This window comes from Fusarium tjaetaba, assembly GCF_013396195.1.
Source record: "Fusarium tjaetaba strain NRRL 66243 chromosome Unknown NRRL66243_c0000135, whole genome shotgun sequence".
Taxonomy (NCBI): domain Eukaryota; kingdom Fungi; phylum Ascomycota; class Sordariomycetes; order Hypocreales; family Nectriaceae; genus Fusarium; species Fusarium tjaetaba.
Window position 1 is genome coordinate 15,079 of NW_023501331.1, and position 19,166 is coordinate 34,244.

Here is a 19,166-nt window from a genome sequence, read left to right on the forward strand (position 1 = left end):
TGGGGGAGAAAAATAAGAAAGAATAAAATGAAGCGCGTGTGAGGCGCGTGATGTGAACCATCAGCTGTGGGTACTATCAACTCAAAATAACACTCTTGGAAAGTTAGTTCAAGCAGTATACCAGCTACCCGACACAATCGCCCAAAGAATAGAATGATACATCACAGAGGGGGGAATAGATGTCCAGGAAGATAGAGCTTCGGTTAAGTTCCACGTGTGAAAGGACAGTTAGTGTCCGATGAGGACACAAATTTCAGCAAATGGATGTCCTTGGAAGGGCCTCATTGGCAAAGCCACAATTCATTTATGAGGCTTTCCCACGAGATACCGGTCATCTGATGGCTCACATCACGCGCCTCGTACGTAGCCATTTCACGTAGCAAACCTCGGCTTAAGTTTCAATTTACTTGTATCTAATGGACGTTGTCTGTCAATAGCCATCTGTACCAATGGTAATGAAAACTTTGTGCCTTAAGCTGTTAGAATCACCGTGCACAATTTCAAGTTTGAAGTACAACCCACTCATGTGACTTCACCAATTTTGAGCGATTGTGTGGGGAGTCAGTGTGAATGGAGTCAATATTAGCCACCAGCGCTTAATCTAGGGTCTCCGCCCTGCACAATTTAATCCAGCAGTCAGAATGCTGCCTGAAATATGTTTGTGAGAGCGCTGCTTTTAGTCGAAAGCCCTGATACTTTGTGCCTGCATCGCGTATTTGATAAGCTCAGACATGACCAAAACATCATCCCGAAAGTTCTACGCTGGATTCATATCAGAACGCGACAGAAACACGTAACGGCGCAGCCCTCTCACAACGTGAAAAAGCAATGAGAACGAAATGTATAAATGGACGAGCGACATTGTAGCCAAGGATCCAACAAAGAATTTCTTCAGCAGTGCTCTTGTCAAGAACTCCCCCGGAAGTATCGATGACTTTCGCACGTTCAATTGCCAGAGATGAAGAATGGAAGCTACTGTACCAATATCCAAGATCGGGATCGGCTTAAGACTCTAGAGGCGCTGCTATCGATTCTGTAGAGTGGTGTTTCGAGATACCGCATGACTGAAGACGAGATACTGCTCCGTCTGTGACAAAGGCTGAGGATGAGATGCGAAAGCTTGGGGATTAGCAATGGACATATTTCTGCTGTTCTGTTCAAGCGATACTCGGCGTAAGTATTAAATCTCAAACTAACACTGTGCAGCATCAATGGAAATTCATCTGTTCTTGCGTTCTGGCTCCTAGCTCGATGTCTTTGCACCCCTCATCTCATGGAGGACATCCAAAGAGAGGTCGCCCCGGCTCCTAAGAAGGGTATTCACCACCAACCTGACGTAGAAAAACTAAAAGAATGTCCAAAGCTGAACGCGACATACTACGAGACAACGGCACTCCACAGCGGCTCATCCGGCTTTCGGCGTCTCGTCCAAGACACTCAGACAATAATCGCTGGCCCCCGGCTCGGAAATAGCAACGATGTAAGAACGCCTTATCGACAACTCCATCTTGATAAGAAATACTGGGCAGTGATATTGGAAGGTTCATTGACAACCCGAAGTTATACTCAGCGAGAGAGTACAACCTATGCGGTAGAGGTACGACATTATGTCCTGGGACGACTCTCAGCGCGGCTTCGGTTTATCTCGCGACCCTTGTCACTCGGTATGAGATACAGCCTATTGGGCGTTGGAAGAGTCAGCCGTTTCCGGAATCGAATGATAAAATGCAGACGCTGGGTATCATCTCTCCGAAACCGGGGTATGATGTTAAGATCTCGGTGAGATATGCTGGAGCGGACTAACAGCCAGGCACTGGAGGTTCTTTATCAAAGTTGCCACGTTCAGACCACTATTAAATCACATATCTTCTCAATGTAACGCTGAGCAGCAGCATCCAGACCGAGCCGAACCAGAGCACCTACCACTTCTCACAGGGGCCCTGCTCAAAGTCTCCAATGAATATGCTTAATCAGTTTAAGAAGCGGCTGAATGCAACATCGTCAACCCCTACTTTTCAGCTTTGCCTACCCCTGTAACTATGGCGTATCTTGGCACCTCGACTATCACTTCCCAACGAATCAGCATAAGCGACAGACGAGCTGGCGTCAATATTGGCTGCGTCCAGACCCTGCCCTTGGGAGAAATGATCATATGCCGCGATATGCACAGGCGTTTTGTTCGCAGGGCTGAATGGGCAAGTTGAGCTAAGCCCTTGGAGTTGCGAGACTTATAAAGACATTTAAAACCAACGACTTGTTCAACAAAGCCGCATTCTGTGAAACGTTACTCACGTCCAATTTCTCACTGTCAAAATGGTTTACGGCGATGAAAATGCACCTAATTGTCAAGTCCCTACTGGACTCAGCTCGCTCCCTCGCAAAGACTGCAATGCCACTATTCTCATCCTCCTACCTTTCATCGTCAATCATCTCTCCGCGATAGTCACGCACCTGACCCTCGGCAATCGCAAAGCAAGAAATAAGCTCAAGTTCTGGGATTATAACCATCTCAACGGATCACCGAAAGAAGCTCTATCATGGACGCCGTACAACACCTTGGCGACCATTGCCATGACGGTTGTGCAATGCGTCGTTAGCGCCGTGGCTGTTAAAGCATCCGGGCTGAATGTCAGTATCGGACCTCTCATCATGTTTTACTTGACCAAGCCTCGTGTTGGGTGGGTTGTTGTCATGTTATCGGCTTGCTTCTACAAGCCTCTCACCGATACAGCCACCGATGTACTCTTCCAAGACTGTGTGCTGGGAGTCTTGGCACTTCCTGGTGCGCTCATGTTCTTGAGAGTCAGCGGTTTTGGGGAGATGCCCGACGGCTGTGGCGAAAATGATTTCTTCTTCGACGACAATAATGACTATGGTACAAATATGGATGCTTATGGTACAAACGTTGACGCCAATCTCTTCCTGCGCAGTGGCTCAAGCAGCCTTGTCGCATGTGGTGCGATCCTCTTGTTTGTTGGCATATCCATGCTTTGGAAACGTCGCTTTCTCAAGAGACGTCTCGGTCTTTTGGCGATGATTCCTTGCACGGGCGCTTTCGTGTCTGCTTGGGTCCTCTGGATCGGTGAGACTGCCAATCATGCTGCAGTGATTGAATACTAATGAGCTTAAAAGGTTTTGACTATGCTGTCATGAATGGAGACTTTTGCATTTCCGGATCGGCTATAGGAACTGTGTCAGCTATATCTATCATTTTCCCAATTCTGAACGGTCTTTTGCGTGGCTGGATTGGATATCCTGGTGGAGGCTACTATCCGTACTAAGTTGTCGCTTTTATCTTGAGATTACTCTTACGCAATCGAGCTTCTTTATTCATCAGTTATTGCAAGATCGGAACCCTGTGCCCTTTTTGCTGAACACAGGTATTTGTGACTGGCTACGTCACGCGAGCTGAGAAACTTGCTTATGAAAACTTGGCTGTAGCTGCATATAAGCATAATTTCTAATCTCTTATCTCTCTGCACAACTCAACGCATCTTGAGACTCTCATTGGGCGTCGCTTGTGCAACTCAAGTGAGACATTGCCTCGTGATCGACAGCGCATCAAGATGAGGGGGTTCAGATCTCCCAGTTTTCATTCTCTTTCCCGTGCTACATCGCGATCCTCCACTTCACAAAACTCGGCTTGAAGTGTTGGTATTACAGCGTGACTTCCTCGCGTAAACCTTGGCGGTAGGGACTTTTTCGCCGTAGCGGCCATCGCTGAGTTTTCACCCGACGGTGAAGCATCCGTTGTCTCTCGTATCACAAACCGACAAAATGTCGCGTGCCTCATCAAGCACAGCTAGCAATGGCGATGCCCTCGAGCTAGAAGCCGCTGGCTACGTGCAAGCCATGCCGCGTCGCTTCTCGCTCTGGTCCCTAGGCGCACTGTCTTTCACCTTGACCTGTACATGGCTCGGAACAGGCTCTTCAATCGGAATTAGCTTAACCGAGGCGTCTTCAGCTGGGACCTTGTGGTCGTTACCTATTGCTGGCGTGATGACTACCATCGTATCGCTGGGTATGGCTGAGCTTGCATCGGCGTATCCTGTTGCCGGAGCGCAGTACTATTGGTCTTTCATGGTTGCGCGGGATGACTACAAACCTTTCGCATCATATCTGTCAGTACCAAGACTTACTCATACGTTGAGATACTGACTTGTTTAACAGAAATGGGTGGATGAGTGTTATCGGCTGGTGGCTTGCTTCAAGCTCAGTCTCCAACTTCGTCTCATCCATGATCCTCGATATCGTCGGCGCATGGCATCCAGACTGGGATCAAAAGCGATGGCACCAATATCTGATATACGTCGCCCTAATATGGATCGCCACAGCCGCCAATATTTTCACGGCGCAGTGGATTCCTCTTTTCAACAAGATGGTCTTCATCTTATCTGTCATCACTCTCAGCGCGACTACGATAACGCTCTTTGTCGTAACGAAAGACCATTCGTCAGCTGAGTTTATCTTTACCGATACTACCAACAGGACCGGCTGGTCAAGTGACGGATTTGCATTCATGCTGGCAGTGGGTAATGCTGTTTATGCATTTCTAGGAAGTGATTGTGGAGCTCATCTTTGCGAAGAGATACCCAATCCAGCCAAGAATGTGCCTAAGGTGATGATATATCCATTACTCATGGGCTTACTAACCGCGTTCCCCTTTGCAACGGCTCTCATGTATGCGATCTCTGATCTGCCAGCGGTACTTAACACGACGACTGGGTTGCCACTGTTTGAGATTTACTATCAGGGCACTGGGTCTCGCCCGGCCGCATCAGTGCTGATGTCACTGTTTGCGTTTTGTTTCTTCGCCAATCTTGTCGCCAATGGTAAGCTTACCACCGCGAAAAGGTCTGTGCTAACTCTATAGCGACAACATCGTCACGAACGCTCTGGGCTGTTTCGCGTGACGGTGCCTTGCCATACTCACAATTTTGGGGCCGAGTTCATTCAAGGTTTCAAGTTCCTGTCAACGCGCTTCTTCTTTCTGCTGTCTTCATTACTGTTAGTACATATCTACCAACTATGTCCTTTCCATCTCACTCACCTCATCTTTTAGCTATACGGTCTCATATTCCTGGGCTCATCAACCGCATTCTCTGCCATGGTCAGCGCAGCCATCATCTTTCTCCAAACTTCATGCGTCATTCCCCAAGCTGTTCTTCTTTACCGAGGGCGTGATCGTGTACTGCCCCTTCGGTACTTCAGTCTTGGTAGATACGGCGCTGCCATCAATGGTATCTCAGTCGCATGGGTAGTATTTCTCGACATCCTGTACTGTTTCCCGACCACCATGCCAGTCACGCCTGAGAACATGAGCTATGTCTCGGTCGTCTTCACCGGACTGGTCGCGTTTGTCATAGTCCTCTGGTTTACAACTAAAAAGGGCTCCTTCACGGGACCTCAGATCAATTTGGATCTTCTAAACGCTCGACGGATGGCGGCTGTTCAGACACTAGAAGGTACTCGCCCGACGGCTGAATACCACGCACTTCGAAGCTCAGATATCGTGAAGGAGGATTAGGCTCCGTGGTAGCATTTCCCCGTATCGTGGACTTCCAACGATGGCACGAAAAGAATGGCTGACCCAATGTTGAACGTTGCGATCTGACGCTGGCGACACACGTGTATCATCTTATTGGCTTAGGGTCCATAAGTGCTGTTATATATCTATTCACTACGAGGTTAATTGCAGCTCTAAGGATCGTTTTTCACGAACTAGCCTGCGGCTGAATAGAAGCTTACTCTCAATACAACGTAGCATACCAAAAAAACTCGCACTGCCTTCCCAACCAGGCAATCCCCGACCTTGGTGGGGTCACAACCGTAGCATTATTCTTTTCACACCGCAAAAGCCACTCTAACTCCACATCGTGAAAGAATTCCCCGGGCCCTCGGGTGTCAGCCTTAGGCCTCATAGGGCTCTGATGATACGACTTTTCAAGTCATCCGAGATGCGGAAATATTTGACCGATCCACCTGTGCCGCTCTGTGCCTCATGCCAAGACGTTCGGTTATTTCTACAAACGAACCAGCCTCACCTTGGCCATGGTCGTTATTGGTGAGAAAGTGATTTTCAGGGGACTTTTTGCGGTGCCGGCGGCAGCAGCCTAATTTGCCCTGCATTAGTGTTGTAAAAATGGGATGGCTATGGTCTTTGAGAGATAATTTTATGCTCGGCGAGCTTGAATCGGAGGATGATACTCAGGATAAAAATCTATATTAAGCAGAGAAGTTTCCGTGGTCAGTAGATAATTGCTCAAGCTCATTCAGTCATTCAAGGAACAAGCATACAACGAGTTCAATATCAATACCTAACCGTCACAATGAAGTTCACTACCATGGCAACGCTTCTCTCCGCCAGCGCAGGTGCCCTCGCCGCCAGTCCCAGCGCTACAGCCAAGAAGGCCACAGCCATTGAGTCCATCAAGGGCGACAACGGCATCACAACTCCCCTCCCCATCCAGCCTGGCATGGTCGACAACTGCGACGTCTTCTACTATGTCAAACCCGGCGACAACTGCCTCCAGATCTCCGCCCAGTTCGGCATCTCCTTTGATCAATTCAAGGAATGGAACCCCACCGTCGGCAATGAGTGCCTCAGCCTCTGGGCCGATGCTAACGTGTGTGTTCGCACCATTGGCTTTGAGTACCCCGAGATTGCTGCTTGTTACGGCGGCTTGAATATTCTTCCTTGGGAAAGTAACAAGGTTGCTGCTGCGAAGGCTGCTACTGAGTGGTGCAGTAATGGTGCGCAAGGCATTTACAACATTGGTGAGAAGAGGACCAAGTGCGTTGACGCGCCGTCGGGTGATGGCAAGTTCGTCTTTGAGATCTACAATGAGTGGGGAATTCGACAGGCTCTTCGCTCAACGGAGTGTCAACGATATCTTACACTTCCCATTTCCAAGTGCCCTGAGGGAGGTCAGGGACGTATGAAGAGCTGGCACACAGAGTAAGTCTCCCGCTGACATTTACAAGTATGAGCTATGCTAACTCCTTACAGGACCACTCTCAAGAAGGGCAAGTGTTAAATCTTGGACGGCCATTCTTGGTTGCCGATTGCTTCAAAGGACCGCGTTCCTCTCGCAGCCTTTGAGACAAGGCAGTGATGATCTGCCGGCCGTATCTATTGGACTGACGATATCAACTTCATAGTATATAATACGATATCTTTGATTATCTTCCAAACATAGTGCCACTTTCTTCCCTGCGTGACACTGTGCGTAATCACAGCTTTATCCATAGGTTGAATATTACACTCTTCATCAATTGGCTAGCTACCGAATGCAACTACTGGTATTCGTCAGCCGCAATATTTGGAATCATTCAGATAGCGGCCTGATGTCGGCTCACTAACATATCGCGTTGAGGTGGAAAGGAAGCGTGGCTTTGATAAAGTACTTGAGATACCCGTTGAGATAAGCCCTTCGCGGCTTAGTCCAGGGAAGGTCCAGCCGAACGCGGGGCAAATTATCAGCTGTTGTCTGACATCGATATTCCGTCATGAGCGATACCATCATCATCTTAAGATCGACCTCGACGTTACTACTTTTAGAAGGTCGGTTGCACATTTCCGAATCCGCTATGCCGCTATCCGTGTCTTTTCGCATCTCCACCGCGCTATTACGTGACAATGGCCATCTTCAAAGTGGACTACGCTCACGAGACACTAGTCAATCCCGAAGGATTAGACTCCATCACCGATCCGGGGTAAAGATGGAGACTAACGCCGCCCTTTATATTGACTAGTCGTTACCCCAGATTCTAGATAGGCGCTTTTCGGCGACTATCAGATGTGGCTGTTATCAGGCGATTTGCCTCTCTCGCTTGGACCTTCACGGTCGTATCCGAGTTGCTATCAACAACCAACGAACTGATAAGCCACGTCGGAATGAATCATCCGGAGATTGCAGCCAACAAATACCAGGGCCGAAGCATATAAATCACCCGCTTGGCGCCTTGGATTCGTCTTCATCGAGAAACAGCCAGAGATCATCTGCGCACTCATAATCCTAATCATGGCTCTGCAGATCAATCGTGAAGCTGTTCCAGGAACTGAACAACTCATTGACGGTATGCAAGTATATTCGTTCTGGCCTTAAAAAAAAGCTAATAAGAGTCAAAGTCAATCACAAGCTAGATAACAGCGATCATGTCGGACAGTCTGACATTGTTCTAATTCCGCAGCCAACGGGCTGTGGAAGCGATCCGCTCGTGAGACTCGTTGGGGGCTTTCCCCCACTGTATTACTGACGATTGTCTAGACATGGACGAAGCGAAAGAAATACTACCAATTGCTTCTAGTAGCGCTCTACGCTTGTGCCTTTTCATTCGGGGAAAACACTCTTGGAGGTTAGTGTCGGGAACATCTCCTCATCTGTCAATACTGATCACACAACAGCGGCTTGGACTAAAGTCAGCAAAGACACAGGTGTCTCTTTGACAAACATGAACGGTGGCAGCGCCTTAAACTATCTGCTTCTGGTATGTTACATCACGCCCATCCCTAATCCTGCTACTTACCAGATCAAGGGCTTCGTCAATATTTGGTGGATGCCCACTGCCAACATCCTAGGCCGAAAGCTAGTCTTCCTGGCGACAACATGTCTCTGTCTTGCCACCGGCTTTTGGCTCGCTTCCATTGAAGGGACAGTTCAATGGATGCTTAACATGATCGTCAATGGAATTGGAACGTCTGCTTATCAAGCCATCATACAACTTACTGTAGGTCCTTGAACAGTATCCAGCTCTCACAACACTACTGAGTCTATTTATAGATCTTCGACATGTTCTTTGTTCACGAACGTGGTCGCATGTTGTCGGTTTATCTCTTTGCCCAGCAGCTTGGCTCTATGTAAGGCCGTAACCAACATCTGTAGGGACTTTATACTGACCTCATGGCAGCCTGGGCCTCATCTCTGGTGGCAGCATGTCTGACACCGTCGGGTGGAGGTGGTCACAGAATATAGTTGGCTTCATCTTCGCGTTCGTGCTGATAGCATTCATCTTCTCATTTGAGGAGACTTTGTTCCCTCGCTTCCTATTTGCTGGATTGCAGTCCGCTCCTCTTCCCTCCCAGAAGGATGAAGAGACAGCGGAGGAATCTACTGCAGGAAAGAAGCTGGAGCTCAGACCAATTACAAGCCAGGCCAACGGTATTGTCGATGACTTTCCCAAGCGATCTTACAGACAGATCTTGAAACCATTGGTGAGGTATCCTCAGAACAAAACAACTTTCTGGCAATATTTTCGCCGTCCCTTCTTTCTCTGGGGCTTTCCCAACGTCGTCACCGTAAGCATTTCCGTCAATTCCTCACTGCCCTTCGCTGACAAACAAACCTAGGCTGCGTTTATCTATGCCTTCGGGGCCACCGCCGGAATCGTCTCCTTCAACACCATCTCCGAGATCCTTACGGAACCGCCTTACAACTTTAGCACCACCAACACTGGTCTTGTGTTCTTTGCCGCTTTGGTGGGAGACATCATCGGTTGGGGTATCGGTGTACTAAGCGATCAAGTCGTCATTGCTTTGGCTCGAAGGAATGGCGGTGTCAGAGAACCTGAGATGCGACTCTACACACTCATTCCTTGCTTCCTCTTCGCTGCGGTTGGGTACATGCTCTATGGCTGGGGTGCTCAGACGGAAGCACATTGGATCACCATTGCCATCGGTATCGGCGCCATGATCTCACATCAGGTTGGAGCTTGCACGATTGCCACTGCATATGCAATGGACTGCTTCCCAGGAGTAAGTCTTTTAAGCGATACCGTATCCAGAAGAAGATTAACGGTGCCAGATATCTGGAGAGCTAGTGGTTGTACTGGCTATGTGCTCCTCAATGGTCAATTTCGCTATTTCGTACTCTGTCCAGCCGTTTATTGAAGCCGCCGGCTATGGTTGGACCATGACTTGCTTTGGGATTATGGTCTTACTGTCGGTTCTTGCTGCTATTCCTCTCGTTGTTTTTGGGAAGAGATGGAGAATCGCCAAAGCGCCGAGATACTACAAGTTCTTGGACGAGGTTGGGGGCTATACAGACTAGCACGGTTCTAGATCTGAACTTACAGCCAGTTCGATCCCAAGTTACCAAGGGTATTAGCCAATTTTATCCCCACATTTGGAAGCGATAACTAGTTACGCAAAGGTTCAAGTATATTCTTAATAAACATAGTTGAATTTTTCACTGAATAGAAACTAAAGGCTGTGGTTTTCTTCAACCGTACGAAAAAAGAGAATTGGTGAATCTTACTACTAAATCCCTTTTATATATTAAATTGACATAAGACCCTGTGCTGATAGTTCTTGGCCCCTATGGCCAAAGTATCGGCATTCTTGAGGAAGTCCTGAATGTGTAAGAAGATCCCTCGTCGTTGGTAGAGGGTTATAATCTGTCTACCCGTAATATCATTCCTTGCCATGCTGATCAGAGAGGAACCAAGGCGAGCCCTGAGTAGGTAGCAGTTTGAATCTCCCAGCGAGTGAGCAGTTAGCAGCCTGGGAAGCTCCCTTTTTGAGACCTCGGGCGCTCTCAGACGCAGGTTCTGGCTTAGCATCAGCTGGCGATGGTGTTCGGAGCGCAAGAAGGACAGTTGGTAAAGTGAGTAGCGGCTGACTGGTCAGCGGCAAGCTCATGCCGAGGACTTGAGCAGGACAAATTTGGAGATTAAGTTTTTGGTAAAACTGTTGTCTGTTCATGTGAGCATTAAATTACCTGTGAAAAGTTCCTTTTTATTCTTGTTCGCTTGCAACAAGACTACAGCTGAAAACCACTGACTATCATGCTTTTTCGTATGTCTGATGAATGTGCAAATGACGTGTTGGTTGATCCCTTAAGAGACTTGTTTTGCTGTCTTAACCATTTAATAGGACTGAATGTCGAATTAGAAGTGAATGGTAGAGGTTGCTGTGGCTGATAGAGCTGTTCCTTGAGGTTATGTGGAGTGAATCGACCTGTTAGATAGCGTGCTGTTAGGATCAGGATCTAGTGTTTGCAGCATGTTGCCAGGCTCAAGTTCGTGATGGGTCACGTGGCTTATCTGGCTACGATGTCTTGGTCGATCTATGAATGGAGAAGCAAGTTGGGGCAATCAAATGCCCCTAGTTGCTTGAGGACAAGACGCTGACCCTCTGTAGTTTGTTTTATATCGCTGGAGAACGCTGTTGAGAACCTTGAATAAGTAAGGGGTTACTGTGCTAGGCCAGTGAAGTTCTTGATGATTTACGTCCTCCTGTTGATTGAAAGTGCCAATGCTCATATCAACAGTCGCTCCTCTTCCTCTTCAGTGCTGGCACTGGCAGCATCTGTCAGCCATATGATGATATCAGTCACTGCCGCTCTGACACTGGCACTTTGAATCCTCATCTTCGAATGACAGTGAAAGCTTGGGATTGCTACTTTATATTGATTTTGAGCTTCTAGGATTCTCTTTACCTTTTCCGTTCTTCTCAACCAACAGTTTACTTTCCCTTCTATCAACAACTGACCACCCCACTATACATCATACTCTCTAATCAACCCTTGATCTACTTTCAATCGGTAGAGCTTACTGCGCCAACCGCAATCATGTGTACTGTATACCATATCACACTGTACTGCAGCCGATGTGGTGCGCATACCGGAAACCATGATGAGTTCCAAATATGCCAGCAACGTCGTAGCGATGGCAACGGACCCCATCCACACCCTGATGTAGAATACTTCAATTACAACACCGCCTGGACCAACTGCCAGGCATGCATGACTGAATACGAACTGTATCAATACTGTCTCCGCCAGGGCCTCCCGTAACCGACTCCTGATCCCCCTTTCAACTAAGGGACTCGACGACTGGTGAAATTGGAGAGCGGAGAGCTGGCAAGAACTTGGGCTTCCATACCAAGTAGAAGCTCCATATCATCACACCAATAACAGTGGGCTGGTGGTTTGGCGGCTCGAATACCTCGCCTATTCCAAAAATCGATATGCAGATAAGAAATTGTGACGAAAAAAGACCCAATCACACGAGTGACAATATGCGTGCCTTGCGAAATTCATAATGGAATTCGATCATGACCCTAACGACAACAAGAAACCACCTTTCATAAGTGTAAAGCACTATTGGCTTGTACCACCACGACGACCATACGCGTTGCGCCCTGTATTATGTTCAAGAGGAAGCAAACTGCAGACTGACTGATGTCAAGCCCACATCACAAGACAAAATCACAAAATGGAAGCCATCCTGTGGCTGTAACTCGACGCCTGAAGCAAATAGACATCAATTACAGCTGGTTTCAAGCACTATTCAGTGTGTAGAAGATGGTATATATACTGGCAAATTTACCCTTTACTAGTGAAAAAATTGGTAGAGCCAGAGTAGAACATCTCCATCTACTATATTACTCATTGGAATATTATATATGTACAGAACGAATAATACATATGTGCTTCCGTTACGCACTCAGTGCATGATACTAAAACGCCATCATCAAACCGATGACTCCAACAATCCAAGTCCAAACAATAAGATCTTCCTTATTGGCACCGGAAGTAATAACCGATATGGATGGTGCCTCTGCGGGCTGAGAAGGGTACTTACCATGTGTCGACTTGGTGGTCTGTCCTTCACCGGTAGCAGCTCCTTTAGTGGCGAGAGTCGTTGGGGCGGCCTCTTGACCATTGCTAGGTGCAGACGCCAAAGGGAGTACTACGACACCAGATTTGGATGCAGAGAAGATTGGCTGAGCAGGAGGATGGTAGGTTCCATTATTGTGGGTTTGTGCTGGTGCGCCATGAACGGACACATACGGCTTCCCGTTCTCATATCGAGGCTGTGGCTTGCTGGAGACAGAGGAATGGCCGTTCTCATGACCTGGTTGCACGTAGCTGTGTGATCCTTGCGTTAAGTGAACGTTGCCAAGGCCAGTCGCGTATCCGTGGGTACCGCTTGGGGTCTCGCAAGCAGCTGCGGGCATCGTAAGAGTAACGGTATTCTCCCCATGAGATCCACAGGTATTCCATGGCATGGTAGTTGTAGTCATCTCGACTACTGGATAAGTCGGGTGATCGCAGCCATAAGGCTCATATGTGATAATAACAGGGAAGCAAGTTGTGGTCAAAGACGCTGGGTTGGTGGGATAGACGGTAACGTATGTAATAGTCGTGACTGTCCAGGTAGGAATGACTCTTGTGTAAGAGACAGGCTTGGTGTAGACAGGGATGGAGATTGAACTAGTGAGGGGGTCGGCAGCTGGCTCTTGGTAATCTTGATGGCCTCAGTACCTTTGGTCGCCTCAGTAGCTTTAGTGGACTCGGTAGCCTTGGTGCTCTCAGTGACCTTGGTGCTCTCGATGGACTTGGTAGTCTCAGTAGTCTTGGCGGTCTCGGTGTTAGTGGATTGACCAGCCGAGAGAGCTAACGTCTGTAGTCATGGAGGATGATGATCTAGATCGGCTGGCGAATGAGCTCAACTCGGATGTTGCTGGGTTGTCGCAGTGCTCAGAGAGGAAGTGGCAGTAGAAACAGATGCCAGCCTAGACTCTGACTGGGTTTCGATAGAGCTTGACTCGGATGTCGTTGTTAAGACGGGCGTCGTTGTAGAGGTGGACTGAGTAGTGGTTTCATCATCGCAATCATCTCTCTCTGGTGTACTGCTGGAGCTGGAGGCTTTCGTTGTAGAGTCAACGGCGGTAGTACCGGTGGATGAGGTGTCCGTAGTAGTGGAAAGTACAGTTGATTGAAGAGAGGATGCCACTTCTGTCTATGTAGACTCTACTGTATAAGACGTTTCGGAGGATCCTATCGATGTAGAATGTTCACCAGAGGTAGTAGCCTCTGCTGATGTATTGGCTTCCGCGGAAGTAGTCGCCTCGGCGGAGATAGTCACTTCAGCAGAGGTTGTTGCTTCAGTAGATGTAGTAGCCTCGGCGGATGTCGTCGCTTGGCAGATGTAGTCAGTTCCACTGACGTGGTAGGCTCCAAAGTCGTTGTAAACCTGGGCTGGAGCTTGCCTGATTCCCAGATCGCAAGCAGGGTTAGATCTCTGCCCACCAGCCATGAGCTATACAGGTTACAATCGCTGAAACCTGGGTTTCATGCTACAGCAGCGCAAACGGTATTCCTCGCGCAAGCATCCAAGCATGGATCGAAGCTCAGTATTCGAATGAAGGATAGAGGAATTGCGGCATTCGGTGTAAATCCACAATAAGTAGCAAACCGAGCGTTGCTAGAAGAGCTGAGGTAGGTGCCGGCTGTTTGAGCGCAGGTTAATGATCTGACATCTAGTGGATTGGCGGGAGAGGTCGCTGCCGGAGCAATGAGCGAGGCACCGAGTGCCAACAGGATCTGTCATAGATACATGTTGGAGAGCCTGATAGTGAACAAGAATACAGAGAGAGTTACTGAGGACTATCACTGCCACGGACGCCACAGATCTTATATGAGATCGATGACCTTTGCGACTAACAGATTATTTCTCGGATTTAGTAAAACAGTTTTCCAAGCCTGAGGTCGAGAAACGCGTAAACTTGACTACGGACGTCCGAGCTTGGAGATGCATAACCCTAAGCAAATACAGATCCTATACAATTGCTCGTCCTTTGATCAGGCATTAGTAACACGGAACCAAAGACTGTTTGCGCAATTCATTGGCGCTGGCCTTCTATCGTCATCCCTATTCAATCCCTAAGGTTTCAGAAGGCCATGCATGACCGTCAGACCCTGAGCTGTCTCGAAATATCGCAAGTTTATCAGCTTATCTTATCGATTAGGACAGGCTTCTTGGGCGTTTGTGTTCCGTTATCCACTACACATCCTTGAGATCAGCAGACAAGCAATTAAACATAAATAGAACGCGGATTGCGGGATTTGCATCCTATGTTAGACTTTAATTGAGCCATAAGTTTTATGGATCTTGATTGGCCGAGAGAAAGTGCTCTCGTGCGTTTTGGCGCTGATCAGCAGCAGGACGTCCAAACAACATGGATCAATCCCGGTATAAGCTGGGGCTAAGCACCAACAACACAACCAACAGTGTTTCAAAACAACCAACAACTGAAAGCCGTCGAACGAGACGTGAGCGTCTGCATGGATAAGAAAGGCAGTGCGTCTCCTGTTTGCCAGCCTGTCAACCCATTTCTCTCTTAAAATTCTTCCCTTTGTGACAGACCAAAATATCGCCTCGTCTTCCGCCGCAATTCATTCATAATGGTTCGCTTTATCAAGACAGCTTTTTTGTTGATTTCAGTCCTCGGTTTCACTGAAGGCTTCATGAATGATCCGCCCAACAGGCCACCACGCGCAGGCAAACGTACCCATCGTGGCTGCTTTGGCGGCCTGTCAGACACGGCAGACCCAGTCATCAAAGTCAAAGGCGACAGAACCAAGAACACATGGACTGCCTGCGGCCAATACTGCCTGGCCAAAGGCAAGCCCATGGCATTGGTACAAGGCACAGACTGCTATTGCTCAGAAACCATACCGAACCGGCGCAAAAGTGTCGGGGGCTTCGGTCATTATTGTATGGACCCCTGCCCAGGCAAACCAACTGATCTTGTCGCCTGCGGCAGCGAAAGAGCGGCAGCGAAAGATTCGGAAGCTACAGCGCTATCAATACCGGTATGAAGAGCGAGCTTTGGCCTGATCAGGATCCGTCACCTGATGATCCGATACCAGATTGCTTGGGTTGTACGTTCAAGTTGCCCAGTGATGCCGTGTTTCCAGGCGAGGGCAGTGGTGTGCAGAGCTGTCGGCGCGCTTGCAGATATCTGAAGTCGAAGACGTTGATGATGTACGACAAGCAGTGCGTTTGCACGAGCGCTACTGTGTCGGAACATGCTCTTGATCGCGTCCCAGAGGAAATGTGTTCTTTACGTTGGGCTAGGAAGCCTTACGGTGGATATTCATATTCTCTTCGCGCTGCACTTTTCAGCGTGTATGACGCGAGTGAGCCTGAGAAGCCCGCACCTGACGCAACTACGCCTCAAGGTGCCGCATCGTCTACTAGCACACAGACTGCCAAGGCCGCTTTGCAGACTTCCGGGCGCTCTGTTGGAGAGATTATAGAAGATGTGGAGACGGAAGTTCAGCTCCAGTTGCTGATCCTTGAGGGAGGAGTTTGGAAGATCTTTGCGTGGATGGGTCGCGTCATGACAAAGCTGGTTACACCAAGGGAAGGACATGAAGATGATGATAGGGAGCTTGACCTACAGTAGCAATTTGCAAGGAGGTTTAATGATGATGAGACTGCACGACAGGAGGGTACACTACTAATATTCGGAAAGAACTGTATGTCAGAGTTGGGATATTACGCCATGCATATAAATAACTCCTCTTGATACAGCCGGTTTTTATTCAATTGATATTTACACTTACTCAAACACGATGACGCCTTTGGATCCTGTGATTACTTATGCTGAAGAAAAATGAAATAGAAATAACAATTGGCAAAAGAATGGTTCCGCCCGGGATCGAACCGGGGACCTTCTCGGTGTGAGCGAGATGCCATAACCAACTAGACCACGCAACCAACGTATGATTAGTCATTGAGAGAACAGAGCAGCTACTGCGCGACATGATCGTGGGCGTGGGTCGCTTGGGCCATTCGCGGTCACAGTAGCTATTGACAGCCTGCGCAGAAACCAAGCGACTCGGATATCAGAAGCGCTGCAAACAAAATGTTTCTGAGCTTACAAGGTTCGTCCGTCGTAGTTTGCGTTGGCCGGCTTACTCCGTAGTGACTGTTCAATCGGGGGTGGGGCCACTCACAATGAGAATCGCAATCGCCAGGGTAGGGCAGAAGATGAAGAGAGCGACAATTGAATAAGCAACTTTGCATCAATTAAATGTCTTGCTTTTAGATTGAACTCAAACTTCGACTATTCATTAACTCTATAAGTTCTATTTTAGAATGTTAATATTCTGTATCTTTAACGCTCGATTTGAAAAAGTGCCAAACGTTAAATACACAATGATCTACGCACGGGGGTCAAGTCACAATCCCGCTCCACTCACGATCTTTCTCGACAACAACATGTTTCAAGGTATATTACTACTTGTACTGACGTTACGACTGTGCAAATCGTCCTGGCGGGCTTGTATCTAATACTTCTGGCCTCACTCTGGATATGCCACCTCTATCAAGAATTATAAGAACCAGTACATTTAAATTCTTCCAAACTAGTTGCTTATACAATCTTTATGAGGGAGCTTACAATTCCTCATCAGCTTCAGGCTTAGACCTAACAAAGTCAGGCTTGGTGATAACATCATTATCTGCATCCTTGATTCTATCCCAGAACTTGGCAGCGTTCTTGGGATCATCCGCAAACAGGGTATCAATAACCTGCTTCTTGGGCGTCTCACCCATCCACTTGAACAGCGAAATATCTCTAAACTCATCAGACCTAAAGATCTCCAGCATCTCAATGGGCTCATCTCCAATGTTCTCAACAAAGTGTCCCATGTTCTTGGGGACAATGCCGACGTCACCGGGAACGTAGTCAAAGGTTCGTGCGTTACCCTCAGAAGCAAAGATTGTCACGCGGGCGCGTCCCTTGATGAAGAATGACCACTCGTCGGCAGAGGGATGCCAGTGCATCTCGCGAATGGCACCGGGTTCAATGATGGCGTGGGCTGCAGCTACGGTCTTGGAGATGGGGAAGTTCTTGGAGTCGGTAATACGGACTTGGCCTCCGCTTGTCTTGAGAGGCTCTTGGTCGAGCATGCGGTGGGTGAAGTTGTACTTAGACTTCTTTGCCTTCTTTCCCTTGGGGGCTTCATCTTTGATAGGGCCGGGAGTGCGGCCTTTGAAGATATACTTCTCGCTCTCGGGAAGACGAGCAAAGACCTCTGGATCCAAGTCAAAGTTCTTGGCTATGACAGACTTTGGCGTATGAGCTGCTCATGTTAGTTACGTGCATCTCCAGAACCGGGTGAAAACGTACCGAGCCAATCTGTGAGTACAAAGGTCGATTCCTCAGAAAAGTGACCATTGTCAAAGATAAGAAGGAATTCCGTGCCATTGGGGCTCAGACCCTGCAGGGAGTGAGGAACTCCGCTGGGGAAGTACTGCAGGTTGTTAGATAACGATCAGCACAGAACCCGCTTACTTACCCATAAATCTCCCTTCTTCAAGTCGTCAATGAAGTTTCCGCCTTCGTAATCAAGAGCCGTAACTCGGACTTCTCCGTCCAGCACGTAGGCCCACTCGGCCTCCTGATGCCAGTGAAGCTCGCGATAAACGCCTTCACCAAGACGCATATTCACGCCCGCAAGCTCAACACTCGTTGGCAGCTCACGGATGGTGGTCTGACGGGTCCAGCCGCCCTCCTATTCTCAAATTAGTAAATCTATTGCAAATCACATTTATCTGCACGAACCTCGATGCGAATATGCGAGTCCGCAAAGCTCCAGCGCATGTTGGCCAGATTTCCATGATCAGTGCTAGGTGGTCTAACGAGATCAGGATTCTGACGCGAGCGCGCCTCGTTCCACGGTCCCAAAACAGAAGCTCCGAGACCGTTGCGCCAGGGCAGAGGGTCAAGCTCGTCGCCGACAGAGTCGACTGGCTTATCAATTGGGTCTCTGTGACCCGGCGTGAACGGCACTTTCTTGCCGCCCGTCACACCGCGATAGTTGGGTGGTAGTCCCAGACCTTTGAGGAGCCTCTGGCGAGGACTGTCCTCTACGGGGACGCCCGCGCAGATGTCCAGAAGGGCTGCGAGATAGGCAAGGTGAGGGAGATGCATGTTTGCGGGGCTGTCACAGACAGTGTTACAATTGACTTGTTGGAGAATAAAGGAATGCTAATTTGGGCAGGATGAGTGTCTGGTTGACATTGATGAAGGATGGATGGGGGGGCACCAATTGCTCAATCGTCACTCACGTTAAGTAGGCTTCTCAGAGTTGAGGGTGAAGAATGCCAAGATACAGCGCGAAACGAAGTTCATGACGCCGAGAAAGCGATCACCGGCGAATCACCGAGTTACGTCTAGTTTGGTATGCAATCCCGTCTGGGGTAACAGTGCATGATGGTGATGACTGCCGCTTGCCAACGCGGGGATCGGTTATCCGGCACATTGGCCCCCTCCAAGTCAAACAAGTAAACAACCCTGCCTACGTGGTATCACAGTACAACTCTTGAATATGTATGGATGCGGCGTATCACTAAGCACATGTAAC

At 48.5% G+C, this 19,166-nt stretch overlaps 7 protein-coding genes across 7 annotated transcripts; 5 read left to right on the forward strand and 2 right to left on the reverse strand.

The window, feature by feature from the left end:
* Positions 1 to 2,313: 2,313 nt before the first annotated feature.
* FTJAE_6869 (uncharacterized protein) lies at positions 2,314 to 3,281 on the forward strand (the record flags this gene model as incomplete). Its single annotated transcript, XM_037353525.1, has 2 exons — positions 2,314 to 3,082; positions 3,133 to 3,281. The coding sequence occupies 2 exons, from the start codon at positions 2,314 to 2,316 to the stop codon at positions 3,279 to 3,281; spliced, it is 918 nt and encodes a 305-aa protein (XP_037206022.1).
* A 496-nt stretch (positions 3,282 to 3,777) lies between these two features.
* Positions 3,778 to 5,527, forward strand: FTJAE_6870 (amino acid transporter; the record flags this gene model as incomplete). The annotated part of the gene is made up of 4 exons (XM_037353527.1): positions 3,778 to 4,121; positions 4,171 to 4,832; positions 4,874 to 5,007; positions 5,063 to 5,527. 4 exons carry the CDS (start codon positions 3,778 to 3,780, stop codon positions 5,525 to 5,527), a joined length of 1,605 nt encoding a protein of 534 aa, XP_037206023.1.
* An 802-nt stretch (positions 5,528 to 6,329) lies between these two features.
* On the forward strand, positions 6,330 to 7,037 carry FTJAE_6871 (uncharacterized protein; the record flags this gene model as incomplete). The annotated part of the gene is made up of 2 exons (XM_037353528.1): positions 6,330 to 6,958; positions 7,010 to 7,037. 2 exons carry the CDS (start codon positions 6,330 to 6,332, stop codon positions 7,035 to 7,037), a joined length of 657 nt encoding a protein of 218 aa, XP_037206024.1.
* A 602-nt stretch (positions 7,038 to 7,639) lies between these two features.
* On the forward strand, positions 7,640 to 10,049 carry FTJAE_6872 (major facilitator superfamily transporter; the record flags this gene model as incomplete). The annotated part of the gene is made up of 10 exons (XM_037353529.1): positions 7,640 to 7,716; positions 7,934 to 8,079; positions 8,132 to 8,220; positions 8,271 to 8,358; positions 8,408 to 8,490; positions 8,539 to 8,730; positions 8,784 to 8,860; positions 8,911 to 9,298; positions 9,350 to 9,754; positions 9,804 to 10,049. The coding sequence occupies 10 exons, from the start codon at positions 7,640 to 7,642 to the stop codon at positions 10,047 to 10,049; spliced, it is 1,791 nt and encodes a 596-aa protein (XP_037206025.1).
* Positions 10,050 to 12,460: 2,411 nt separating this feature from the next.
* On the reverse strand, positions 12,461 to 14,043 carry FTJAE_6873 (extracellular alpha-1 4-glucan glucosidase; the record flags this gene model as incomplete). Its single annotated transcript, XM_037353530.1, has 3 exons — positions 12,461 to 13,152; positions 13,269 to 13,400; positions 13,806 to 14,043. The coding sequence occupies 3 exons, from the start codon at positions 14,041 to 14,043 to the stop codon at positions 12,461 to 12,463; spliced, it is 1,062 nt and encodes a 353-aa protein (XP_037206026.1).
* A 1,148-nt stretch (positions 14,044 to 15,191) lies between these two features.
* On the forward strand, positions 15,192 to 16,198 carry FTJAE_6874 (uncharacterized protein; the record flags this gene model as incomplete). The annotated part of the gene is made up of 2 exons (XM_037353531.1): positions 15,192 to 15,428; positions 15,554 to 16,198. The coding sequence occupies 2 exons, from the start codon at positions 15,192 to 15,194 to the stop codon at positions 16,196 to 16,198; spliced, it is 882 nt and encodes a 293-aa protein (XP_037206027.1).
* A 995-nt stretch (positions 16,199 to 17,193) lies between these two features.
* On the reverse strand, positions 17,194 to 18,733 carry FTJAE_6875 (oxalate decarboxylase; the record flags this gene model as incomplete). Its single annotated transcript, XM_037353532.1, has 4 exons — positions 17,194 to 17,882; positions 17,930 to 18,053; positions 18,099 to 18,314; positions 18,365 to 18,733. The coding sequence occupies 4 exons, from the start codon at positions 18,731 to 18,733 to the stop codon at positions 17,194 to 17,196; spliced, it is 1,398 nt and encodes a 465-aa protein (XP_037206028.1).
* Between the last annotated feature and the right edge of the window lie 433 nt (positions 18,734 to 19,166).